This window comes from Falco naumanni, chromosome Z (assembly GCF_017639655.2).
Source record: "Falco naumanni isolate bFalNau1 chromosome Z, bFalNau1.pat, whole genome shotgun sequence".
Classification (NCBI taxonomy): domain Eukaryota; kingdom Metazoa; phylum Chordata; class Aves; order Falconiformes; family Falconidae; genus Falco; species Falco naumanni.
In genome coordinates, this window is record NC_054080.1 from 18,834,499 (window position 1) to 18,861,759 (window position 27,261).

Below are 27,261 nucleotides of genomic sequence, written 5' to 3' on the forward strand. Positions count from 1 at the left end.
CAGCCAGAGGATGAAGGATGTGCGAGCAGCTCTGCACAGGGGCCATGTATTGTCTGCCTAAGGACTTCACCACATCGAGGTCCTGAGAACCGTCGGGGCTGGGGGAAAGGGTTTTACGCACCAGTATTTCTGCAGCCTTTTAACATGCATAGGAAGTGCACCTAATGCTATGTCACTATTATCTGTGAGAGCGGTACAATTAATGAAAGAGGCACGCAGCTGGGTAAATTCAGACACGGTTATCTCTTGTTTGGATGAACAGCTGAGCTGTTCCAGTTAGAAAGTTTGTGTTTCTGGGGTCACACCGCTTGCACATAGGGAGGGGCAAAGTCCTTCTCTCAGGTGGGCAGATTGTTAGGCTTTAAGTAAAAGGAAGATCTGGACATGTTTCTGGTCTTTCTGTAACACGTGTCCAGATCTCTGATTAGCATTGCGGGCTATTGGTTTCTGCTTTACGCCCGTCAATTTATGTTGTGTAGTGTAGGCTCCATACAGACAAGAAAATACACTGGGTCAGGCACAAGAACTGTCTGAAACCTGAAATTTAGCTCACAATTTTCAGTCATTGTTTTTTCCTTATTCTGAAACCATGGTGCTATAGATGAAAGGACTTGGTTTCAATCAAATATTTTCTTTTCTGCTTACAGAAGACATTTGATTACCAAAGAGAGAAATGTCCTTCAGGTTGTGGGTTGCTGTGGTGCGGGGTTGTTCTGTTCTTGTGGTACTGTCGAAAGGTAAAACTGGCCAGCAATACCATACACCACAGTTAAAAAAAAAAAAAAAAAAAAAAGGGGGTCAGGAGAAGCACATGCTAGCATACACAAGTCCTTGAACTTCCGCAAAGAGATATTACATTACATTTTGCAGTGTTTCCAAGGAAACCATTTTAGTGTAAAAGGAACTCTTTGTCTCCTCTTTGCAAAATTGTTTCAACCACCATATCTCATAAAAGGTTGCTTCACAGGCAATTTATGCAGCATTAAAAAAAGCTCAGTCTGCAGTTTGCTGCACCATCACAGGCAATACCTCCATCAGCAGCCTGAATACTTAACAGTGTATTTGTTGAGAATTGGCAAGATTATATCATAATTTTTTAAAGTCAGAGAAATAAAAGTCTTGTTTCCTTTATTTTTTTCCCTTTTTAAATTTTTTTTCTTTCTCTTTTTTTCTTCCTCTCTTTTCTTTTCCAACATGGAGTCAATTAAAAAAAGAAAAGGGCAGAAATTGTTTTTGGAAGCACTTATCAGCTCCTTTTTAGTAGCATGTTGGCTGAGGCAAAGGTGCATTTTGGTTTTTTTCCCTTTGACCACAGAAGAGGCTGAAACAGGATTTCCGCAAGCATGGCTCTTACACCCTGGTGCTAGCTGTCACATGGCTGTGCCCACACGCTGGTGCCACCTGCCAGGCCAGATACAAAGGACTCATCAGCCTTGCATCATCTGTGCCCTTCACTCCCGTGGGCTGAGCCCTCCATCTGTGCAAGGTGCTTCCCCAAACCAGGGCAGTTTCTCAAGGGTGGCAGCTCTGCCCCACCTGGGTGGCAGCCTGGCCCGGCAGCCTCACTGCCCTGGGGGGTACAGCCACCCCAGTCCTGGCTGCACGTGGCGGGTAAGTCCTCCATGGGGCTGAATACTAGGGCAGAGCTTGCAGGCCAGAGAAAGATCTGGGCTTCCAGCAAGCTCCTTGCCAGTTACCTTACGTTATTTATCATCTTCCTTTAAATCCAGCACTAGACATCTGCTGTTTCATCTTAAGGAGGATGAATGTGAGGGCATGCAGTGCCTGTACTGCTGCTGGCAGGTTGGCCTGTGCTTCCCCTGCACTTTGCTTAAAGAGCTGACCTAATGAGTTTTGTTCCCTTCTGTAGTCCCTGTCATTTATAGTTGTTATAATTTCCTGTCATAGCTACTTTTTTCCTCCCCTTCTTGTGATATTGCAGGGTTCAGTTATATGACTGTTGTGCTCTGACTGCAGCCTGCTAGATTCATCTTCGTCTTAATATATTATTTATGATGCTATTATTCCTTGCAGCGGACTGCCAGCCACACTCTGCATACAGTTGCTGGTCTTCCAAATGCATCATGGCCAGCAAAGGAAAACACTAATCTAATTGAATTAACAGTGGTGCTGTTAGCCTTAATAGAGTTTGTCATGAAACACTAAGCAGATGTGACAATGATCTTGGTTAGTCATATTTTTGTCCCTACTCCCAGACATGGCAACTGTTAGCCAGATCAGTGGGGAGGATAATTCTCCCTTGCTGATCAGTAATTGTGCTTACCTAGACATGTGGCAATTGCTTTGGACTGACGGTTGAAGTAAGCTAAGGACTTGAATAGCAGAAAGTTTTATATTCTGATAATAAACTTAGCTAATTAAAACAAGATGCAGATGGCACTGCCACCTAGCAATTTTCACCTCACTTACTCTGACTCCAATTATAGCCTTTCCCTACTGACTTACACTGTTTAAATTACAAAGTCAGGGGAGAGATGACTATTTACCTGTTTCTATTCATACAAAGAAGTCTAACACATCATCGTTCTCCTACACAAGGCATGTGATGATGGTCTTAGTACTTACTCTGACAAGACAAGTATCTCCACTCTTTAAAAAAAAGAGGGAAAAAGGTAAAAAAAGACTACTTAGAGACTCATTAGCAGACACACGCATCAGCAGGAAGCATATGAATATTACACACACAATGTGTTTCTCTAACACTTGTTGGTTGGAGCAGGTGCCATACTTCTGGGAAATTAACTTTAATTGGATAAATAGAAAATTGGCCTTAACTAAGGCAGTCCAACCCACTTTCTTAGCTTATTATTTTCTTTAGGCACTCTGAGACACTTGACATTGATCCCTTGGGTGACTTTTGCTTCTTCCCAAAGTAAAACATGTTTACAAGGAGAGGTTAGACAACTGGCCACCAAGAATGGGCTAGGCTTGCTTGATCCTGCCTCATTGCAGTGGGGTAGACAAGACTACCATTTGAGGTCCTCCACGTTGCTTTATACAAGCTCTATAAGCAAACTTTAAGGAGCAAGAATCCGTGTCCAGCCCTGCGAGAGAGCACGGAGTAGTCCTGTTAACTCTGTGACACAAGAATGATCTGGAATTCCATCCCAGAAATTACTCTGGCCGTCAGCTGGACCACTGTGTTGTTTCCAGTTCTGGCACTTTATTCTGGCATGCCCTTTCATGCCGAATCAGCCCTGTGTATTGCCTTCCTGCTGGCAGTAAAGTGCAGTGAACTGCCCATGCTTTTCCTGATTGCCTACATTTCTTTCATGCGAGGAGCTTTCAGGTGCAAAATATTCTTTGCTGTAGGAGCTACAATGGGGCAGGATTTGCAGTTACCTTTGAAACTACACTCCTGTGTAATTTGAAAAGGTATGCTTGTTGGAGGGAGAGGGGAGGAACAAGGTGGTGGACCAGGCTGTATTTATGGAGACCTGTTTTTTTGAGTCATTTGGCTGGGTTCCATGTTGTGTAAAAATATGTATGCAAATTATTGCTGATTGGAAAGCAACTTCCATGCCTCCTCGATGACGTGCTAAATGAGGTCAACATGAGTACAATTAATATGATGAATAAGGTGACACTAACTTGACTGAAGTGCTCAAAGCACCCCTGCTTTCTCCTGGGTATCTTCTTTGCCCTGTTCACCCCAGGGAGTTTCTGCAGAGTGGCAGAAGCAGTCCCTGCAGGGGACAGATCTCATGATTCAAATAGACAGTGGATAGCTCAGAGGTCTCCTCTGTCAAAAGCCACCATACTGGAGGCCAAGGGCATCGCCTCTTTTGAGGAGGGAACTGTGGGTGCTCAGTGGAGGGACCTTTGCTTGGTGGGGTGCTGATGTGGGTGCCTGCACTGTGCTTGTCTGGCCAGGGAGTCTGATGCACACTGTGTCCTTCAGCTCCTCTCCTGGTCTATCTGCACAGCAGCATGGTAAGACAAGTCTGTTAAGAGACAATGTGCGTGCCAGTGCAGAGGTGCACATTCGGGGAGGTGGTGTGAGGGAAAATTGCTTTAAGGAGCTTGGTTCACACCTTCCCTTGGGCAGCAGTGTGTGGCCACACAAGCAGAGCAGCTGCAGACCCCATATGGCTCATGGGTCTGGGCATCCTCCTTACCGCCCTTCCTCCTTCATGCCCGTACTTAAATGGACCGTCCTTTCACTGGCAGCAGAAGGAGCTCTGCAAAGGAGGCAGCCAGTGCTGCTACCAGAGGCATTCTCGCACCTTGTCCTCCAGGCAGCAGCCTACAATTGTTCATAGAAGAATACTAATATTAATGTTAACATAGAGGTGTATTAATCTTTGAATAGCTTCCCTAAATGCTGCTTATATGAAGCATTTCAAACCAAGCTGGAAAAGGTCCAGCTGCAGGACAGGTCTTTAAGCACCTGCAGAACTTTCGCTTTCCCATTTGCTGCAACTCTAGGAGCACGCAAGTCAAGTGTAGCAGTGTGGAACACTGTGTAACCATGCAGCACCCCCCGTCCCTAGACTGGGGGATGCTTAGCATCACTCAGGAGACCCTGCCAGGAAGCTCGCACCCGATAACAAACCAGAGACATGCATGTGGACAAGGCACTGAAAAATGATGTTTGCAATGCTCTGCTCTTGCAGATGTGCTGCTGCTATGCCAAGGCCACCACCTTCGGAGCCCTGCTGTCCTTCAGGGTGGAGACGGGGAGATGCAGCTGTAGAGAGGCCTGATGCTTTCCACCAAGGAAAGTGTGCCAAGGCTTTGTGACCTTTTTTAAAAAATCCATCATGTCTCACTCCTGGAGGAAAGCTAATACTTCACCACTTTAAGCAGAGCCTGAGTCAGGGCCATCCATGTTGTGAGATGGGGAAGCAGCACATATTGGTAAGGCTCTAGATTCAGAACAGGGTGCCCTGGCAGGGCAGGAAAGCCCGAGTATGACCTGAGCAAGCGTAAATTACTGGACACCTCATTTCTACAGGGTCATAGGGAACTCCTGTCACAAAACAAAATCACTAAGCCCAGTAACGAACATAACCAAGTGTTTACCTGTAATGTAATGGCTGTGTGTAGGTGATCCCCATTTACACAAAATCAATGTGGAGAATGCAGGTGTTTTTTAATGACTCCCCTGACTAGGAAGATCACATACTCTTCTGTTTTTTATCTGTGTACTACCATTTCCTTGCAGAATTAGTCTCAGGCAACATCCTCTAAATCAGGCCTATGAAACACAATAGATTTATGCCTGTTAAAAGAAAACACAGGCTCCTCTGTTATTAATATGTAAAGCCTGGAGATGAAGTCACATCTGTATGATGATCTATTTTGGTGGACCACGCATGCTTAAATCCCAGCCTTGATCTTTTAAACTATCAAGTCTGCCATAAATATTTGATGATGAACAAGCTCATAAAAAGAAAATGCAGAATATGAATAGAGGGAGAACAAATGTGTGATTCAATTTTTAATTGCCATCACCTTACTCTAAAGTCAAGTTCATCTTCTGTAAGAGACAGAAAGTAACAAATGTATTTCTCACCATAACCTGGTCTAAATGATCAGCATCACATTTGTTTGTATTTTTTTTATGGAGAAGGATAAATCATCACAGGAACACAAGGACCAGGACACAAGAAATAAAGTAGAACAGTCTGGTTTATTACCATATGTAATCAAGAGCTTTTATTTCCCCTTTTCTCCTCCTTCTTTCTTTCTTATTCTTTCTTGCCTTTTTTTTTAACTTTTTTTTTCAACATACATTAAGTTGTGAATCAGATGTTAGGGGGATGTGGAAATGAAGGGAAACTGGTGACATCACAATACTTTACAACTTTACAACAAATGAGAGTCTGAATTTGTTGCATCTACCAGTGTATAGCAAGGGTGGAAAGCAAAGGCACACATAGGTTCATGAACCCCTCGAAACAGAGGGTGGAAGGGAACCAGGGGTGGGAAAGGACAAAAAACAGAAGACCCACCAAGTACAAAATGCATGTTTCAAAGTCAGCCCAGTAACTGATGCGGTGTACATCAAGAAGGCAGACTGCTGCAGGAGCTGTTGCCATAATGACTCATCTCTACATTTTGGGAGAATGCTTTGTGGGGTAATATCAAGGGGACCTGCACATTTAGCGCTCCAGGGGTTTGGAGCTTCGTAAAAGGGTTGTGAGTTCGTTGTTTTAAAAAAAGATGACCTTGCTACCTACTGTTTTCAAAGGGTTTTCTGTTTGTTTTTATTAAAACAACAACATTGCTTTGGATACAGATCTATCTACTCCAGTCTGCATAGTTCACTACGGGTGAACAAAACTGTTTCATAAAGAAGCCATGATGAAGTGAAAGAACATGCAAGCACCCTTGTTACACACTTTGGTCTAGACCATCCAGACTTTATATATACCATCTATAAGCTAATGGACTTAAAATCTGTCTTTTCAATCATTCAGAAACAAAACCAAAACCCTGAAAAACAAATGGAAGTATAAAATTTTAAAAAACAAATTGAAACAGAAACAACCACCTTACTCAAACATACTGTTCAGTAGATATATATATATATATATATATAAAAAGCTTAGAAGCGATCCCCATCATTTTTCTACAGTATGTTGACACAGTTATTGTAACAGATTAAAAACACATCTAAGTTTTTGCATAAACTGAAAGACTGGAAAGGAACTTACACACCTGCGCGCACACACACACACACACACGCACACACCTGTGCGCGCACACACTCCCACGCTAGCTACATGCACAGTCACACAAAAGAAACAAAGGAAAAAAAATTACATTTTTCCCCAAAGAAGTATATGCAGCATCCTTCTGGAGCAGCAGGTAGCTACAGCAGGAGCCCGCCTGCCTGTCCTAGCTCCATGTGCCCTGCACGCTGCAGGACGTGTGACTGGGCTATCTGCAGGTCTTGGCCCCTCTCGCCAGTACTCATCCCCAGCCGGGGTACACACTAGTCCCGTGGACAAGGGTGTTGGTCACTTCGCTGCTGCCCAGTGAGAACAATCGCCATACTGACGTGTGATAAAGGAGGAGCAGGAGGAGGGGAAAGGCAGAACCCCTAGCATGGTGCCTTGGGAGCATTGCTGCTTGTAGGTGGTTTTGAGAGAGGACTTGGCACAGCTATAAAGTCAAATTGAAGTGGAGGGTATGACGCTAGCCTAATTTCTTGAGGGACATGGGGTTATGACAATAACCACCACTTTCTTCTTTCAATGTCTTTACTTCAGTTCTTGAAGGGGCTCGGAGGAGGAAGGATCAATAAATATTTGCATTACTCAAAGGGGAAAAAGAAAAAGGTTTTACATACTACAGCTCACAAGTATACACAACTGAGGGTGTAAGGCACAAATTTACATGTGGAAGAAAACAGGCTATTCACAGATATATTCCCACGAAAAACCCGTGTGATAAGACCATAATTTATGCATGGTAACAGCCGGCATATTAACTAGCTCACACTGTTTGAGGATTTTGTTTGCCGTCTCACATGCAAGGTGAAATGAGATGGCACATCACAAGCTGGTGCCTTCACAGAAAGTATTAGCTACTGACAAAGCCATGTTGATAGCAATGGTGCACAAATGTGCGGCTTTTAAGAGTTTCTCTTGCAGTTGCTTTAGAAGTTATGAACTTGTGGTATTTGTTGCTGTCTTAGGTCATAGGCCCAGCAGCTAATTAGCTGAGAGACTTAAATAGATATCCCCTTTTTTTTTCAGCTAATCAGGCAGTCCAGGCACAAAGTTCAGAATTCCAGCTCCAACTTACCTAACTCAGTGAATTTATTGGAAAAATAAAAGAGTTTTAATTACTCCAGTTAATGAGTTTCACGTTAAATATGTATAACTTTCAAGGTACTTCTCTGAAGAGCTGCTCACAGGATGATATGCAGAAGTCATTTCTTTAGGAAAAACGAAAGCTGAACAATAAATAAGAGGAGTTACTTGCGTTAGCAGTCACATGTTATTTATTAAAAGAGAAGGGTAGCAGAAATCTATGACATAGTTTGCCCAACATGGCATTTAACTGCTGTAACCAAATGGCTGTAACACTGATGGGCATCATTTCACAGTACTTGCACATAGTAAACTTCTGCCATTGTTAAGTCAGAGTTAGCTTTATCAGTGGATTCTTTTTTCCTTCTTTTTTTTTTTCTTTTTTAAATTTGTTCATTTTTGTAGTTATTTGTTTTGCTTTTCAGAGCACTCTTTCCCAGTTCAGGAATGCGTTGTGCATTTGGGGGTGGGGGGTGAAATGTCATAGTCATTTTTCACCTGTGTGCTTTTGGCTCAATGTTTGTGATCAAGGGTTAGTCTTTTGAGCAAAGAACTGGTGGGTTGTAGGGGTGAGTCCTGCAATTGCAAACCTTCAACCATGGGTCATATGGCTCGGGTTTAAAAAAAATATTCCACTTTTCCCAGAAAGCAGAAATCCAACACATTTTCAGCTTGCAACAACCATCTTCTCAGAGGAGCAAGTGATAACAGTTGTAGAACACTGGATTTCAAGCGCAACCTCTGCTTAATTGCCGTCCTCCACCCCCCTACCCCCACCCCCCAATTATGTACATGCATCATTGGGCTTCATGGATGCAGAGAGTGGAGCAAAGGAAGGTTTGGGAGGTACGTCGGGCTTTAGCGAGGGCGTACGTTTCAACCCCGACCTCGTCAGTGAGTTGTAGGTGGTGAGACTCGGCTGCCGAGATACAGTCACAGCCTGCGCCTGAGCAGCATGGACCTGTATGGAGTCCACTCGCTGCGGGGCCGGTGGTGGGTTGTCACCCCGGCTGAAGCTCTGATTGCGGGAAAGGTGGGAAGAGTTAGAGGAGTTAGTGTTGTTTCTTTTGAGGGTCGACGTCTGGTGACTTCTTGTGAGAGAGTTTGTAGGGTAGCTTCTCTTGTAGTCCACGTTGTAAGCAGAAGAATGCATCTCCAGCCGCTTGCTCAGGCCACTCTGTGACAGCGAGGCGCTCGGGGGCCCAAGGGAAGCTTCCCGCTGGGGTACTTTTGGTGGCATGCTGTCAAGACTTTCCACCAGGTTAACTCCGTGGCTGGGGCTTTTGCTACTGAGATGGTCTTTGATAGTTTTGTACTCAAGGGTGGCATTCTGGTCCTCCACAGACATCTGCGCCCCATCGCTCATTTTTGGCTGGTCGACATATTCGTGCTGGTAGCCTTGCTGGGCTATGGGCAGGACCACAACACTGGGAATGTGGCTAGGAGAAGCCCTAAGCGGTAGGTCGGTTGGGATTACAGGCGAGGCCATCGGGGGTATATCCTTTGTGCAGGCATTGATAAGGTTCTGGTTTCTCTCCCATTCCCTGCTGCCACGGCTGGGCTTTCTCTTCTGTTGCAGGGTTGGGGTGGACTCAGGGGTTGGCAGAGCGGCCAGGTCCAGATGGTGCTGGTCAGCCTTGATTAGCATCTTGGCAGTGCTGCCTGGGGTAGCCAGCTTGCCGTTATGCATCAGAGGCGTGAGGATAGCTTCAGGCTTTGGCTCCTTGGACTGAGCATCCCCAAAGAGGCCACTGAGCTTGGTAACGCTGCTCATGGAACCACGTCGGGAGTGGGTCAGCTCCTTCTCCTTCCTCTGCGCAACAGCCACGTCTCTGCGGCGATGGTCACAGATGCAGTACACTATGATTCCCGAAAAGACAGCCCCCATGACAAAAGCAAGAATAACAGCAATGGCCAACAGGGTGACCGGCACCAGCTGATCATGACCTTTCAGGTAACTTTCACGGATCACTCCTGCAATAAACAGCATACAGTGGTTAAACAAACTAAGGATGGGGAAAAACAACTAATCATTGACTACTTTGTTCAAAGGCACACCCTTTGAGGTAGGTTTGTGTTTTGCAAGGTGATTTTTGATCAGCTTGCCCAAATTTGGAGACCTGCAAGCTGCATTTTGCACATGCAGCCTTGAGCTTTCAGTATAGCTTTCAGATCTGGAGTTGAAGACTACGAAGTTCAGGAGGGGAGAGAGAATTTACTTGTAGGGCAAGTGCAACTGGTTTGAAATCTTGGCCCTGGGCAACTCACGCTGACTTCAGCATGTCAGAGCTATTATTTCTCCTCCTCTGACATACTGCTCATTCCTCCCCTCCCTCCATCCGATCTCTCCTCAGCTAATACCACCTTATTTTTACTATGGTAAACATTCTCATTGAAAAACTTTTAAAAGGAGACAGAAGCTCTGCAAATACCAGAGGAGTGCATCCCACATTGTTTAAGGCTTTTCTCTCTGCCCTTCATTCTTGTCAGGCTGGGGCTGCTCCTTGTTAAGCACTAAGAACAAAACCAGAACTGAAAAAACCCAAACTTTGTCATGTGTTTTAAAAGTCAGTGTCACATGCTTAAGCTTCAGGAGGATGCTTAAATAACTATGAAAAATAGAGCACAGTGCTGAAATCTGTTGAGCTTGGTAGATGACTGTCCTTGTTATTTTAATTTCAAAAGCTCTCTCTTGTTCTGAACACATTAATAGGTTGACCTTTGTGCTGAAGCCTGTGCCTTCTCATTTGAAAGCCCTGATTCTGAGGGCCTTATCCTGTAGTGCTGTGCTGAGGTGAGAGATCATTATCAAATCTTACTTGGCCCTCCATGTGCCTACTCTCAGAGAAAGCATCTTTGGCAGAGTGTGCCTCCTCTATCTGAAGTCCCTAATATAGCATTAATCAATACCCTGAATTTCTGAAGAAAATAGGTTTTTTTCTGACATAGTTGGGAACCAAGCCAGCAGCACAAATGAAACACAAGCACAGAGCCTCGAGTCTGCTTTTTTTTTTTTTTTTTTGCATTTTTTATTTTGTTCGTAGTGCTTAACAAGGAGCAGCCACAGCCTGACAAGGAGCTGAAGGAACATCTCTCCCCACCTCTTTGTCCAGAGAGTGTCCAAGTGCCAGGGCCAGGGCATTAAAAGCCCCACATGCTCTAAGGAAATGTAATTCTTGTCCTTATTACAGGAGAGACAGCAAGACAGAAAAAGTACCTCCAAGGCTCTCCTGAGACTCCGTGAATATACAAAACTTTCATGTTGTAAATCAACTCCTAGAGTAATGTTTTTTTCATGTGTTTGGTAGAGAAGGTATTAGTGACACAGAATCAGAACCAAATGCAAAATATCCTCAGTAAACTATTTTAAAAGAGCACTGGAAAGTTGCTACTATCTCACAGAAACCTTTGATAAGTATTCTAGGTACATACAGTATTGCTTCCATAGCATATATTTTTCTGTCCCCATTTAATTGCAACTTCTAGGTGGACAAGGGCTATTTGCTTACAAGACATGAACTTCATATTTAAAAGTTCTTTAAAACGTAAGTCCCTGAGACCGATGTCACAACTGGTTCCCACAGAAATTATTGTGCTGTGACAAATAGAGGATTATGACTTGATAAGGAGAATAAATAGCAAGAGCTCATGATCACTTAGGAAAGTAAGATCCAGCATTCATATAAATATCTTAATTGTAAAAAAAGGAGAAGGAAAGTAGATCTTGGAAAACAATATACGATTAGAAACAATCTTCGAATTGTTTCTCAGCGAATCCTCTTCTAAAGCCCAGCAGCTTTTTAAGATGCATTTTTTTCTATTCTTTGTCATCACCACTTAACAAGCAGCAGTAGAACCTAGCTCTGTAATTCAAATCCACATACAAAATTGCTGTATGTAGACCAGAAGCACAGTCCAGTGGCTACAGCACAGTCAGCAGTAACTATATATCACTACAAAGTTGCTGGTTTTCTGTGGACCTTCACCTGATGATATTACATGCTAGACTCTGCAGCATTTTGAGCCCAAATTTACTTACACAAACTGTCTCCAGTCATTAACTGGAGAATCAGAAATACAGAGTCTTAAATGGGTGGGAAGTATAGTCAGACAAGCGTTCAGTCTTATCCAGAAATGCGTTGCTGGGTGGGAAGTTAAGAAAAGCTTAAACTTCAAAAGCCTAATTTCATGGTCACGATCCATGCACAAGCTTTGCAGATGTATGCTCCTTTAAGCACTTAAGTCCAATTTTTTTGCATGAAAAAGACCAGAAATCCCTGCTCAGTGCCCACCTAAGGGTGTAAGCACCTACAGTCAAAGCCAGCATGGGTTCATGAAGGGAAAGTCATGCTTTACTAACAATATCCTTTTATATAGAGACTAGGGGACAAGAGGCTGGAATGCAGTCCTGCAGAAACAGGTTTGGTGGGTTTGATTGATTACGGTAAGCTCAAGACGAGTCAGCAATGGGCCCTGGTGGCCAGAAGGGCCAACCATATAAAAGTATTAGAATGTGTCCAAGGGCGGGCAACAAAGATGTTGAAAAGACTACAGGGCATGACTGATGAGGAGGAGCTGAAGGTGCTTGGTTTGTTCAGCTTTGAGAAGAGGAGATCTCACTGCCATCTAAAACTTCCTCATGATGAGGAGTGGAGAGGGAAGTGTTGACCTCTCTCTCAGGTGTCTGGTGATCGGACACGAGGGAATGCCTGACACTTCCTACTGGCCAAGTGAGGTTGTTCATTGCCCTCAGCCTCCTGCTTTAGGCTAAATCCTACTCTGTGAAGATAGCCTTAAACACAAACCTGCATCACTGCATACAAAAGCAAGATGAAATCTTCACTTTTACACTACCAACAGATATTGAATCACTACAACTCACGTTACAAAATTACCACACAGTTCAGACTGAGTGACCATGTGTGTTCAAGAAAGAGGTAGCTGAAATGATGTCACTCATGCTGCAGGTGTTTTATCAGCAGAAATTTATGAGGGCCTTAAAACAGCCTGATTCCAGCTAGTTACTCTTGAGTTCAAACCTCCCTGAGGTTTATTATGTTTTCTCTGCTAGATTTAAAGGATATTTAACATTAGTGGCTTTGCTCTAGGCAGGTGGATCTACTTTGGACACAATGCCAGGTTAATGACATAATTTATTTTTTATCATGGATCACATACATGTGTCTTTAGTTACGCAGGCAATCCCAATAATTTTAATTAACTTAAATGAGATAAACTGGGAAGGATTTGTCCCTGCATTAATGTTTATGGAATAGATACAATTAAGTAATGAAAAAGTATTAGGAGTGTTCAGCATCCTACTGTCATGACCACAGAGACAGAAGATCTAATACAAAATAGGCTGATAATTGCAGTCACCGTCAATCAACATCTCAAGTCCCTAGCATCAGTACTAACTGCCTTCACAGACTGGGATGAATAAGCGAGTATGCGATCCTAACTATGTCCCCGAAACACGCCAGTTTGAAACCAAACAGGATAGTGTTCGTGCCACTTTACAAACTGCATTGTGTTCCTGCAGTTCTTGAAGAACAACACATCCCCCAAAGCTCGGTTCAGCATCACCCATTAGCACTTATTATTCAAAGAATTAAAACAGATAGAGAAAATAACCAGAAAAATGTAGGGCCTGTATTTTTGAAAGTCAAGTAAAGCACTGGGACTGCCAGCTTTGAGGAAATAACTGCTGTTGAAAAGTCTTACAGCTATGTGTTATCTGACAGTATTCTAAGACATTATGTACTGGAAAACTGTCTGGGCTGGCTGCATAAAATGCTATGGAACCAGACTGTAAAATATGTTTGATATTAAATATCACTATATAAAAGAACAGGTATTCTAAATAAAATACTTTCACTTTTAAAATACTATGTCTAGTACTTTCCCGTTTGCAGTATATTCTTTCCAAATATGAAAATACATTGCTTATTTCATGTCGTTGAACTGCTCATCCATACTCCTGATTGTTTTCTGCAATACATGGAGACCTATCACCATGACTAATGACCAGCTATTCTTTGGAAAGCAATATTGCTGACATAGTTACCTGTATCAACGTTACACTTGGGAGGGGTCCGGTGGTAAAAATACTAGTGAAATTGAAAAAAAACTTCAAAGACATAGATGAGGTTAAATATCTGCACCTTCAAGGATCAGACCGTACATGCTTCTAATGCCAGAGACATGCTGACACTTATCTGTCTCCCTTAACTCTTCCAGTTAAGTCAGACTCTGTCCATTGTAAATCACAACCAGGCTTAAGAATTTAACGTCTTCCCATGTGTGATGTACTGTTGTTTCTGGCTACTAAACCAGCCAGGCTAGTCACCCGATATCCTCCACTTTTCATGGCCATTCTGATTCCTGTAGACAACCTGATCCTTCCTCCTCCACTAACTTTCTGTAATTTCATCCCATGTCCTTTTGTCTGCACCTCCTAACATCACCATTCATTTTCTCAGTCAGTATGCTCTGTACAGTAGTAGTCTGGAACATGAAAAATCACCTTTTCTTACTCATCTAATGAGAGAGAAGACGTGGTATGGTATTGTATTATTCTACTATATAATTAATTCTTTCTTCCAGCAGAGCTTGCAGGTAAGGTACACAGTATTGGTTGGCTGGGTGGTTAAGAAGACATTAAGAAAAATGTTTCGAAACCTTCAAAATGTTTCAATTCTGAAATAAGCTAGTGCTTAGATAAATCACATGAGTAGAGTATTGATCCTGCTTGTTCACTAAAGGTAGGGGGGGAAAAAGCAATGAGCCATTACATTTTATGTCAATAATACATATAATCTTTCTGAAGTTCTGGAGAATGTGAGAAGCAGACTTGTTGAATGTCTTTGGGTGAAAATAAGAGAGAAAAGAAAAGACATGAGGTGTTACAAGGATCTACTGTATCTACTGGATACTAGATCATCATAAGAACGAAGGTGGTAAGGCTCATTCTTTTCACCAATTTACAAAAGTATTTTGTTAAGGGTTAGGACTGACTACCTCTATATCTGCTAAAAAACAAGTTTAAAAGCAAGATGTGCACAGTGCTGAAAGTATTATTTTAGGAAAAAGCTGATGAACTTATTCTGGGCATGTTCTAATTCTAATAGGAAAGAACTTCCAAGGGCAGAAATGTAATTAGGATGAAATATTTACAAAGGAATAGATCTCATCATTCCAAAGAATACATGGCATGAGCATAACTGAGTAAGAATAACAAGTATCAGTACAACAAACTTCAGTAAAGGAGGACAGATAAGCAAAGACATGGAGACTGAAGCATTTACTGCTTTTCCTGCTTTACTTTTCAGCAAAAATCCCCACTCTGATCTGTGATCAGAAATTTAACAAATCCAAGGCATGTGTCAACCGTGACAGAAGGAAGAGCTAGAAATATTTAGGTAATGTAGATGCTTTCAAATTCTCTAAAGGAATTCATCCCTGACTGCTAAAGAAGCTAGCCAAAGCTATTTCTAGTCACTGTGGAGTATCTTGGAGAGCACTGGAGGAAGTATGAGCCCCAAGAGCTCTAGAAAAGGACAAGCATATCACCTGCCTTTAAGATGAGCCAAAGGGAGGACCTAACAAAAGACGGACCTGCCAGCACAATTTGCAGAATGGGAATGACACTAAAACAAGTGATGAAACAATCAATTTCACAGGCATTCAAAGGATGATGAAGTAACTTTAAAGAAAAAGGCCAAAGCAAGTTTCCCAAGAATAAACTACATTAAATCTGACAAACTTCCTTTCTTGACAGGATAAACGGCTTACTTTTTATTGGGAAACATTAAGCATGATACCCTTTGACTTCTGTAAAGTCTTTTGACTAACCTTCTCAGAAACAAATGAAAGTGAGCTAAAACCTGCTGAAAAGCTGCAGCTGAAAAGTACTGATCAAAGGTCTACTGGGAAAGAGATCTGAAGAAAGGAGTCTGTCTCAGGAGAACAGCAATGAACAGACATCTGCAGAAAGGAGACCTCAGCTCCAGAGGCCCAGTAAAAGCTGTGTCCTTTTAGCATGTACAGGATAAAAAGAAACGTCCCATGATGAAGCCTAAATTCCTTTGTCTCACCTGTGATCAGGGACAGGGATGGCATAACATCAAGAAAAGCCTCACCATTACATTCCTCCAAGTCTAGGTTCTAGCATACAGTTCACAGTGAGCACAAACTCAAATTCTACCTTATAACCCTCCCAACCGCTTGATGAATGAAACCAAACAGCAAATGACTTCCCAGTTTGAATAGCTTAATGTGAGGCTGGTTTAGTGATACAACAGTCCAGGTGCTCCCTTCTTTCATAACCAAGCTCAATTCAGTGAAAATAATTCATGAGGCAGAAAATAATTCATGAGGCAGACAGCAATACCTGGTCCCCTAACTACAAGTTCCCATGTGCAAATAACCTAGTTAGCTGTCACCAAAAATAACACCTTTCAGCCTGAGCACTACAGTTAGCTGTGGCGTGGAGGCAAAGACAACTCTGTCCCAGGAATGAATTATGGCTGCGAGAGGCGTACACTGGACAACAAGATGACCACATGCCAAGTGCACCAAAGATGCTCTGTGATCACCTCTGCAGGGAGCTGTCACTTTCCAAAGATGCCTGCAACAGATGGTAAACTAATAACCCAAAATGGTGGCACACAAAAAACCTGAAACACAGAAGCGTGAAATGAAGAATGATGTTTTGGCAGGGAAGTGCAGTAATAACTATCAGGGAATAAGGTAATATTTAAGTCTAGACCACACATTAACAGCAGTCAGGGAGTGAGTGTCACTGGTGTCTTAAACTTCACTTTCTAGCTAAATGGGAATGTGCCCACTTCTATCTCCAATATCTACAAAATCACTTGAGACCTTCCACAGAACAAGTCATTGTTCCAGAAAGGCACAATGATTTCTTTACTGTTGTTATTTAAGGGGAAAATCTTGCAGTTAATTTCATTCTTCAGTGCGAGCTTCTCTGTCAGACGTACATCTCCTCCTGCTTAGACTTGCAAGAAGTGCTGGTATAGACTCATTATAAATGGAGGTTTTTATGGGCGTTTGAATATCTTTTAAAAATACACTGAAAAAGTTTTAAACGTGTCTTCAAGTGTTAGAACTGTGTTTACAGGCAGTCTCATGCTGCTAAAATACTATTTCAGCCTGGAAAATCCCTGCAGGTATTAACAAGCTTTCTTCCTCCTTTATAGCCAGCAGTAGTAGGAACAAACAAAAAAAATCAGACTAATTTAGACTGGACACCCAGATTTAAAGTGACAGCAAACTGAGGAGTGACCAGAGTCTACCATGCATTTCTGAGAGAATCATTTCAAGGTTTGACATAACCAACCACTTTATAATCCCGATGATGTGATGTTTGCCCTTTTATTGGAGGGGCTTTGATGAAAAAAGTAAGCTTTCTCCTTCATCTTCCTTCTGTCCACAAGGACCTGTGCTGCTGACTCAGTGCAATTCTACCCAGTATCTGTTTTTCTCCGTGTCACCAGCTAGAAAAAAAGAGCTCAAACATTCATAGTTAAAGCTGCTGGCAAATGCTTTTTTGCCCTCCCTTCGCAGTACAGCTGGATTGTTGATTTGAATGACTGTGCTGAGGAGAGCGATCCATCTCTCCCCAGATTCCACCCCATGGTTCTCAACGCCAGTTGCCCAAGCTAGCAGTCTGAGATATCCAGCCAACAAAAAGCAGATGCATGTGCTTGGAGAGAAGAATGAATCTGGTAAAGAAAAAAACTTCACTTACAAGAGGCCTGAGGATCACTGGAGGTATGAGGAGAAATCGTACTTAAAAATTAGGAAAAGAAAATCAATACATAATGTGCCTGAGGTAACATGTAACAAAGCCTTGAAGAGGATCTAAACAATCAGATCAGCCATAGTAGCCTGTGTCAGGGAGGGGTTGGCCCTTAATCAGACCTATTTCAGAAGCAATCCCTCCAGGATAGGTTTATCTATTGATCTCTAAGGGTGGTTTTATTTCTCCTTTCAGCTGGTCAAAATTATATCACTTCTTTCCACTTCTGATGAATGACTGTCAACATGACTATAGAAAAAAGATCATTGTAACTTACTAAAAGAGCGGAGATCAACAGGTGGCTTTGCTCTCAATGGGAATACAGAAAACTTTCATTCTTGTGTTTTTCTAAGTTAGATAAATTAAGTAAGAAAGGTGATAGAAATGACTCCACCATGTCCACGAGATAACCCATGAGTGTTGTAGTAATATTTTCATAGTGGATTTCAGTTATCTGGTTTTAGTTTGATTATGAGCCTGCAATCAAGTTCTTCTGCATACCACAGTGGCCATACAAAACCTACACCATGGCCACACTCAGGAATTTTGAGAAATTAGAAAAAAGCAGCTCTTTTTTTTGAAAGGGATCATTACAGATGGAAATTACAAGATCTGAACTAGCAAATTCATGCTTAGACAACTCCCACCCCCACTAAAACAAAGGGGAGACAGATCTGAAAAAGACTGGAATAGCAAGCTCTTAAGAGTTTTTTTAATTGTATTGCTTCTAAGCTGTATCTCTGTAAATAAACCAGTTTATTAAGTTTGCAGGCATGGGAGAAGGTTTGAGATACACAGCCTCCTGATCTATAATATAATGATGAAAATCATTACAGTCCTGAAGCCAGCCCAATTTTATTTGTCCCAGAGGCGAGGCTCAAGGCCAGCTCTTGCACTAGAAAGCACTCGATAACCTTTCTTCCACTGGCAGGTGGTATGCAGTTGCTAATCATTTAGAACTTTCCTGATTTAAGTACTTTCATTTACCTCTCAAGCTTTCCCAGTAAGCAATAATTTTAGATGCCTCTGTGTGTTGGGGAATAAGCAAAAATAGAAGGTCCTTCAAAAAAGTAAACCAGGCATTCACAGTAGTTAAAATGAGACGTAGAAAGTCCAAATGTCAAGGAAAATTAATTCTTTTGTAGCTTGTCACGGCAGAAGAAAACTTTATGCTGCTTTGCATCTTAAAACACAAGTTTCCTTTAAAGTCTGCTGCATTTCCTCTACTGACGTAAAAAAAGCTCAGTGCACATTCTGGGACCTTTCTACTATGCCTGGGATGAGCTTAAATATATCCAGCTGCTCTTTATTAGTTTACTTCAGGGGATCTTTCACAGCTGGGTTAAACCAGATTTACATATGTTTGGCTGAATATGCATGAATTCAGGGCTCCAGAGAAGTTGTTGTAGCCTGCAAAGTGATTCTCTCATCTTCACAGTTCCCATTGCCTGCGTGGAGCTCCTCTGATGGCACAGAACAAATGCTGGGTGTTTCTTTGTTTCTTTTTTTTTTTTCTTTTTTTCTTTTTTTTTCTTCCCCTGCTGTGGGCATTATGTATTCTGGGCAGCCCAGTGCCTTTCTGGAAACAGTTTTTATGAACAGTGTCAAGGAAAGAGAAGCTGTCACTGAGAAATTCTGTGGCTTTTCCTCTGCTTTTTTACAGCCTGTTTTGAACTATGGCCTTTGTGCACAACAGGGAAAACCGAAGTTTGCTGAGTATCAACATAAGCAGCTCTGCTTAGCAGGCTGAAGCTCAAAGCAGCCTTATGGAAGAACTGGGGTTAAATTTCAAACACTGCATATGACCTAAAAGAAAAAATTGTTTCTTCATCAGCTCTGATCTTTAAAGACACAAAAATGGAAATGCTAGTTTTGAGCTACTAGTGCAACTGACCACATCACAGCTGAACTAACAAAGGAGCCATCTGTTAAATATCCATGACATTTAAATAGTATGACTGTACCCTATATATCCTATTCCTTGAGATCCCTGGAAATGATTATTTAACTGTTGAACAACTATGTGACCAAGCCAAGGATGTTTACTTGTGCACAAAGAATGTATTTCTTAGTGATAGTGTTTCTGCACACAGCTGGGTTGCTGGTGCACATTAGGAACATGGCTGGAGCCCATGTTAGGTCTGCTCTTACATAGAGGAAGGCTAAAAACTCTTCTTTAATTAAAACACCAGCACCATATATTCTGTGACAGAAAGCAAACACAGTGGATTAACTCTTCCATTTCTTCTACACTCATGAACCCTGCAGGTGTAGTCAAAAGACCTGGATTTAAGAATTAAAACATGCCCCCAGTGATCAGTAAAGACAAGACTGCTTTTTCTAGAAATATTTGCAGGGCTGGTGCTGTAGGCAACAAACAGCTTATACACATCTCATGTTAGGTTTATCATTTCCCTCTGTATTGCAGTCCCATACCGTCAACTGCCTTTGAATACATTAAGTGACTGAGGAATTGCAATGAGTTTGAAACACTGGCCATAACAGTCAGCAAGACTAATTTTACTGCCGGTTCTTTTTCTGTACCTCATTACTCTTCCAGTATAAATACCAGAAGCCGCCTTTCCACTCAGCTACATTCATTTGAATCCACAGTATCTCCAGTAAAGCAAGCATACTTACTCCAGCCACAACCTGAGCGTTTCCCTGATGGACTTCTTGTCCTGATGATTTCTCTCTCACTTACTTCATTTTTTTTCTTCAGTGATGGCTTCTTTCATGCATTTTTTCTGACTGTCAGATTTATAGGTCTCTGCATTTTCTTACCTAACTTTTTTTATCACCTCCCCACCTTGCAGGCACTGCATGTACGCTTGTGCTTTGATGCCATAACTTCACTGGTATTTCCTGTCTGTGCAATTAACATGCTCAGTGATTACTATGGCCAGTCTGTTTCCCTGGGTAAGGTGAAACTGTAGCTTCATCTCAGAGGATATACTCTGACAAGCATGTACCTGCCCCAGCTCCAAGAAAGCTGCCCTGGGGCCAGCAGCAATCTAACCACAGCAGTATGTGCAAACCAGTGTCTTCTCCAACATACATTCAAAGCCCATCCAGACATCCTCTTTGACTGTCCAGTGGCAGGCCAGGCAAATGTACCTGTGTATTTGCTTTATCGCACGTTTCACAAACAGCATGTTTCTGGAATACAGCAACTCCCCCAGCCTTCCACTCATTTCTGGTACTGGACCAAACCCCCAGTTTCCGGATTTTTCTGTAGTGTTTGTTCAGTTTCTGCTCAGGCTCTTTCTTTAAGCCAGTATTTTGCACTGCTGCAGACAAACCAGGCAGCTTGCACAGCTAGTTAATCAACATGAAAGTAGCTGTTGTGACAAGGAACATGACTGGCTTTTTTGTATCTGTAGACTAGTTCTCAAGATATGTTTACTGATCTAGAGATTTACAAACATCCATGTGAGAGGTTAAAGCCTCATTTTTTCCTAGCATTGGGACCCTAACAAATTTTATCACAATCTCTTTTCTCTCAGTGATATAAATTTATTTTCTCTCCTCCTTTCTAAACACAGTGTAGGTGAGACCCAACCTTTCAGGGAAGCACAGCTGATGTTATCAAGTCATCTTGCCATGAGCAAGCAGAGATAAACTGTATTGTCTCTCCAGGTCTTGATGCTGGGTATACGAAAGTAGCTGCTGGTTTGATATTAGTAATTTAGTTCAATGAGTAAGGACTGCACACTGAGATACACAAATCCCCCTGGGTATGGAAAATTAATTGGTCTTACTGGACGAGTGCCTCAGGGCACTGTCTGTAGTTTGGTCACATTTAAACAAAAAGTATATAAAGTGCTGCAGGACTGTAAGACCTCTTTAAGACACTGAATAGAGACTAGTGTTTTGTAGAGATAAAGCTGAACGCTATCTGCAAAAAAAGCAGTGCTCTTTATGTTCTTTATTACGAGCTGTGATTGCCTCAACCTCTGGGCAGGCTCTGTGGTGAATGGAAGAGGTTCAGTGGGGAGAGCAGACAGAAGGGACAGAGGGCACTCCTGCTCTGTGCCCTCCTTTGAGAGCCCCTGATTGGGACTCATTCAGTCACGAATACACACAGAGAATTGTTGAACAGTTTGATGGGAGCTATAAGCTGGTGGCGGGAATTAAATTTCTCCAGTGCTGACCACAGGCTCAAAGAAACTAGCAACGGCCTTTTCTGCACCACACGACAAGACCACTTCTGTTAGCTTCTTTAAAAACAAGCAGCACTGTTTACTCAGCGTTACGGCTTCTGTCTCACTCACCCTGCTTGCTTCCAAACAGGAACTCATTGTAGTTTTATGATTTAAAGAATAAGGAAACACCTGGAAAATATGTGCTTCTCAAAAGACTTTTGGAATTATTTTAATGAAAGCTTCAGTGTGCTGCTGTTCAGGAGGTGTTTCTGTGAACAGTTATTTTCCCTGTCTGTGCTGGTACTGTTTGTGTTCTGTAATTGCAGATCTTTCAGGCTCTCCAAAACCCCCACTCCGTTTCTTTCTACAAGAACATGATAGAGAATAACAGTAGCTTTGTAGGGCTTCAAAAATGTGCCTGCTCCCCACCCCCCCCCTTTTTTTTTAACAGCTGTTCTTTTATATTCTGTAGCAATTGTGGGTAAGATGGGATTGAGCATGAACAAGATGGCGTATTATTGACAGCATGCAGCTGGTGTTATTTTCCAATTAAAAAAAATTCTTGTTGGGCATGTGAAAGAACTGTCTAGTTTATGTCCAGTTGTGACAATGCTATCAAGCTGTACCTTCATCTGAGATTTTATTTCATAGTAGATAGCAATCTTCGGTTGCTGGTGGGAGAACTAGAGTTTAATATCCAGGGCTAACCACTTTGATAGACATGGGAGGCTGGAACTGCTCTGGAGGCTATCCACCGGGACTCACTGTTTCAGAGTATTACAGGTATTCTTCCCAGCCAATATCAAGTTGGTGACGAATGTGCTGCTAGCCATTTCCAAATGTTTGCTGTATTGTACAGCTGTGCCAGAAATGTCTCTTAATGCTTCGTGATCAACTTCTCTACAAACTGCCCTAAGCTCTTCTAATGCCAATGGAGCTGTTAAAATCTACTTCAGCAGGGACTCTTGACTTATGCTGCTCTGCTGGGGCATGGAAAGCTGTCAAGACTATCAGCTGGTGGCTAACGTGCTTATCAGTCACAGCACCAATGCTCAATGTACACAGAGTTGTCTGTGTATTTAGTTGCCTAACTGTGACAAGTGTCTTCCGGGCATGAGGGACTGAGATTTTTCAAAAACTTATAGCTTGGCCAGTGAAGCTCTTTCTTCCCTCACAGGGATGTCAGGATGCACATTTTTGACATAATGGTAAAATTGCACTATCTGCTTCAAAACTCAATATAATGCCCTTAAGACTCTTTTTTTTTTTTTTTTTTTTTGTAACATGAGAACAACAACATTATTTTTCCCTATCCTCTTTCTCAGCTACAGAAAATCTTGGAACACATGATTAAAATCTAGCAAAAGTCATAGCAACAGTAATCGGACACCAGAGACTATAGTGTCTCACTAAATGACTATTAAAGAGCTTGAAGTAACACCTGCCTAAACACCTGACTAAACTAAGGCTATTCATAGGAACAACTACTTCCCAAACATGATGGCATTTGTTATCTGTATTTAATGTTCAATGAAATTAACATGGCAAAATCTAAATTATGCCCTCTCCAGGTTTTTCTGTTTTTAATTAACTGCATGCTGTTAATCAGTAAGCAAAAAGCCATCCTGATATAAAGAATTAAGCTTGCCTTTTTTACAGTCTTAAAGAAAACAAAGAAAAAAAGGAAAAGAGACAGTCAGGATCCTTCCTACATATTGAAGGGGATGTTGATACCATTTGCTAAAATGTTATCTATATAAGAAGAATGTAGATGGTGTTTTGTACGGAGGCATGTAATTAAAACAGTTCACAGTCCACAGATCATATTAAAAGTGCTCTGAACCAGGACTGCCAATGTTTAGGTTGTTGTAAAATTACTACAGGACATCTTACGTATTAATTAATACAATTATTGAAACTAGGCACATCCTATATGAGAAAAATTAATTATTCAAATATCTTTAACAGCATATTGACATTTTAATTGTACACTGGCATTAACACCAAAAGGCACTCTAAGAGTCTTTCAGCTACTAGGCTTTCTGCTCTTAAATCCCTTCAGATTTCAAAGCAGTTTCAGAAATCTCTTATTTAAAAGGGCTAGGTTGCCCTCCCAATTCAGCATCTTTGTACAGCACCACATCTCCCTATACTCAATATAAATGCCACAAAAAAGAAACTGGGTGTTACTTAACATCCTGTCCACCAATTACACTTTGCTATTTCCAGACAGAGTAGTAGCCCTGTGAGGCCAGCATACCCTACAGGGAATTCCCAGTTCTTGATAAATATGTCAGTGCTACATGGGTCAAACAAGAGCACGAGGCAGCCTGTGCTCCTCCACCGAGCTGTCCTCACCGGGTGACTGTGGATGAATGCAGCTGGGAATCTAGTCCATCACACAATAGCTCTAATGCCCTGAACGCTCAGCAGCTGCTTTGACAAATTAGATGTGGCCTCTTCTATTGAAAAAGCAGACCAAGGTCCTGGGGCAATGACAGTTTTTCCCTGGTTTAGTAAGACAAGCTTCTATTGCTCATTGCAGCCTGGAAATGGATAGCCCGGCTTTAAATCTATGCAGGTGGACAATTACAGGTCAAGGATACCTGCTGTTTCCCGCAGCCATGTTTGACATTTGATGAGCTCTGTTTTAAACTTAACCCTTCTTGTATTTGTAGGATCCACTAGTCTGAGGACAGAAAAGCTCTGTTGATAGTTTTCATAACCAGGGGTTGCACATGGACACAACTTCTTCTATTAGTAATGATATTTTTTTTTTTGGCTACTAAATAGCAAATGGCTCTTGGTTCTAATCATGTTACTCACATTTCCATTTCTGCTAGTTAAAGCCGAAATCCACGCTGTTAGTGAAACATAGAAACATTTTGATCTCTGAAAATTTTAAGTTAGTGCCAGGGCTGAAGTATAGGCATATCTTTAGGTGTGGCATAGGCAGCTGGTATATGTTAGAATATACCCCCTCCATTATTTTGATTTCCTCATCCTTACCCATCTTTTGCAGTGAAAACTGCTCTTCCTCTTACACTTTTCAGAAGGTTACTAAAGAAAATCTGTGACTAAATGAGCTGATGCTTTTTTACATAAGGTTTGAAATGAAGACTTAGTCACAGAGAATACACACTAAATCATTGCACTGTATTCCATTACAATCCCCACGTTTGATTAAAATTAGTTTAAGGATGTGGCTCTGCCCAGGGACTTGGTTTCTGTCATCTTTTCTGCATGCCTTGTCTCCTCTCTGTCTCTTTGCTCTTGTTCTCATAGAAGCTTACAAAAACATAATGAAAACAAGTTGAATAAAGTCTGATGTCAGAAACATCCTTCCAGCATTCTTCTTTCATCAGTTTTATATATAATTTCCATTTTATTAATTAGCACCTAGTTTTCTACTGCCAGTGTTTGAACTTGAGGATGCAATCTGAGATGATTAGCTGTCTCCAGGCCTGCAAGTAGACAGCTTGTACACGCAAGACAGAACGGAAGAAGGATCAGTGTCATTCCTCTGGACAAGTCTGATGTGTCCCTTTAATCCTGACTGCACAGCCCGCAGGTGCATGTCACAGGATACGAGCAACACTGGCATGGTGAGGTTATTAATATTCTGCCATGTTTGCTAGTTACTAGCCTAGTCTGGTGACACAGGTATCTGGCTATTAAAAACTGCTGAGAAATTTGGTCCCATTTAACTGCTAACAATGACTTTCTGGCATTCATCTGATACAGAGCTAAAATAGTGTTTCACAGCGAGTATGCCATGATTAGTGTCTGAGACATTCAGTTGCTGGACAAGTTGCTCATTAGAGCCACTCTAAACAAATACAGGGTTGGTTGGTTGTTTAAAAAAAATATTTTTTTTTTTAGTATTTCACTCAAGTAGCTAGTATATGTGACAAATGTAAATAAGCACACACACACCACACCCCACCCCATGATATTTACAGTAAGCTGATGCTAATTTACCTAAGAACATTTTAGAAAAAAAATCTGTAGGGCTTTGTTTAGCATACACTCATCCAACCAGCCTCTGCTTAACTCCTAATGGGAAAAGTAAGTAAGTTTTAATCTAGACGTGTTAGCTATAAAAGTTTAAATGGACTAAGTCCCGTATAATCTTGTCTTGTGTAGGTGAAATCCCTTTGTGAAGCATTACAGCTCCAAGTAACCACACCTCTCATATCAAATCTCAGCCAAATGCCACACAATCATAGACAGAGTCAGGGTAAATGCCCTGCTGTCTTTCTCACAACACTCATTTACTAGATAGCAGGCAAAAGTCTTGAAAGTATAGTAAGTGAATGATCTGGTCCAATCGGATCTTCATTGTTCCTCAACACTTGAAATCGTTAGTGAACTGTGAAGTACTTGCAATCTGCTTTACATTTGTGTGTATAACAATTTGAGACAGGAAAGAATAGAAATGTTTGTGTAGCTTCCTCCCAGGTACATGTTTGGAATTTACATCTCTGCCCAAACCCTATTCAGGCAGAATTGACTATTGTACAATTACTTCTCCCATTAGCCTAACACTTTTTTTAGGATCAGCCAGTTCCTTCTGACAGTGCCAGGATGATGATACAGATCAAATACAGAGTATTTGCTTCACCTTGAAAGTTCAAGACCTCTCCCTTAGACCTGCAAAAGATAAGTTCTGACAAATTTTGTTCCACTCTATATATCCTCTTCTGAATTATTACATAATGCCAGCAAGATAGTAACAACTTCTCCCGGCTTCCTCAGATAAAAAACACTTTGAATCTTTTAGATCCTCGCACATATTAGCATATAGCAATATTTTTGTGTGAAAACCTACTCTGCAAATATACTTCCTGGTGCAAAACTGAGCCCTCCCATGCTGAACACCAGTTGTTTAATTTATGCAAAAAAGAGTCTGAATGTTTTCCTTGCCAGATTTTTTTCCGCTCATTTCATGTCTACTTGTAAAGTATCTTGTTAAATCAGCACTTTGCATTCTTTATCACAACTGTACCTGAAGTTTCATACAATTCTGTCTCACTGCAGCAGAACCTGCCTGAACACTTGCAGACTCTCCGGAGACTAGCATTGTCAGCATTTGGCAAACCTTTCAAGTAGCGATAATCAGAAAAATTTAGTAGCACTGCCACTTATGTACAATATGAAATATCTTCTAGAGTCAGGTTTTGAAATGAACACCCCTTGGACTCCTCAATAGTACAGCCTTCTCCAAATAGAGGAGCTGGCTGTTGCTAATGATGTCTAATTCTGTACCAAAGGCAGGGCTGCAGTTATTAATAATAATATAGATTCTACAATCTATAAATTAATAGGTGCTACCACATACTGTATCTACAGGAATATTCTTGACACCCAAATACACCAGCAATTCTTAACTCTGTAAACTGTGTCCATCACATCCCACTTCTTTTTACCATCAGCTTTTTACCATCGTTACATGGATATTGACAAAAGGCTTGTTAAGGAAAGGAGATACCACATCACAATCTTC

At 41.6% G+C, this 27,261-nt stretch overlaps 1 protein-coding gene across 5 annotated transcripts in view; it reads right to left on the reverse strand.

Annotated features, from left to right (window-relative positions):
• Window positions 1-5,637: 5,637 nt before the first annotated feature.
• Window positions 5,638-27,261, reverse strand: part of SEMA6A (semaphorin 6A) — a 113,795-nt gene continuing 92,171 nt past the window's right edge. For all 5 annotated transcript variants that reach the window (XM_040579956.1, XM_040579953.1, XM_040579958.1 and 2 more), the window contains one exon: window positions 5,638-9,761. In XM_040579956.1, the coding sequence (XP_040435890.1) occupies window positions 8,572-9,761 (1,190 nt within the window). In that variant the 3' untranslated portion in view covers window positions 5,638-8,571. The remainder of the gene's footprint in view (window positions 9,762-27,261) is intronic.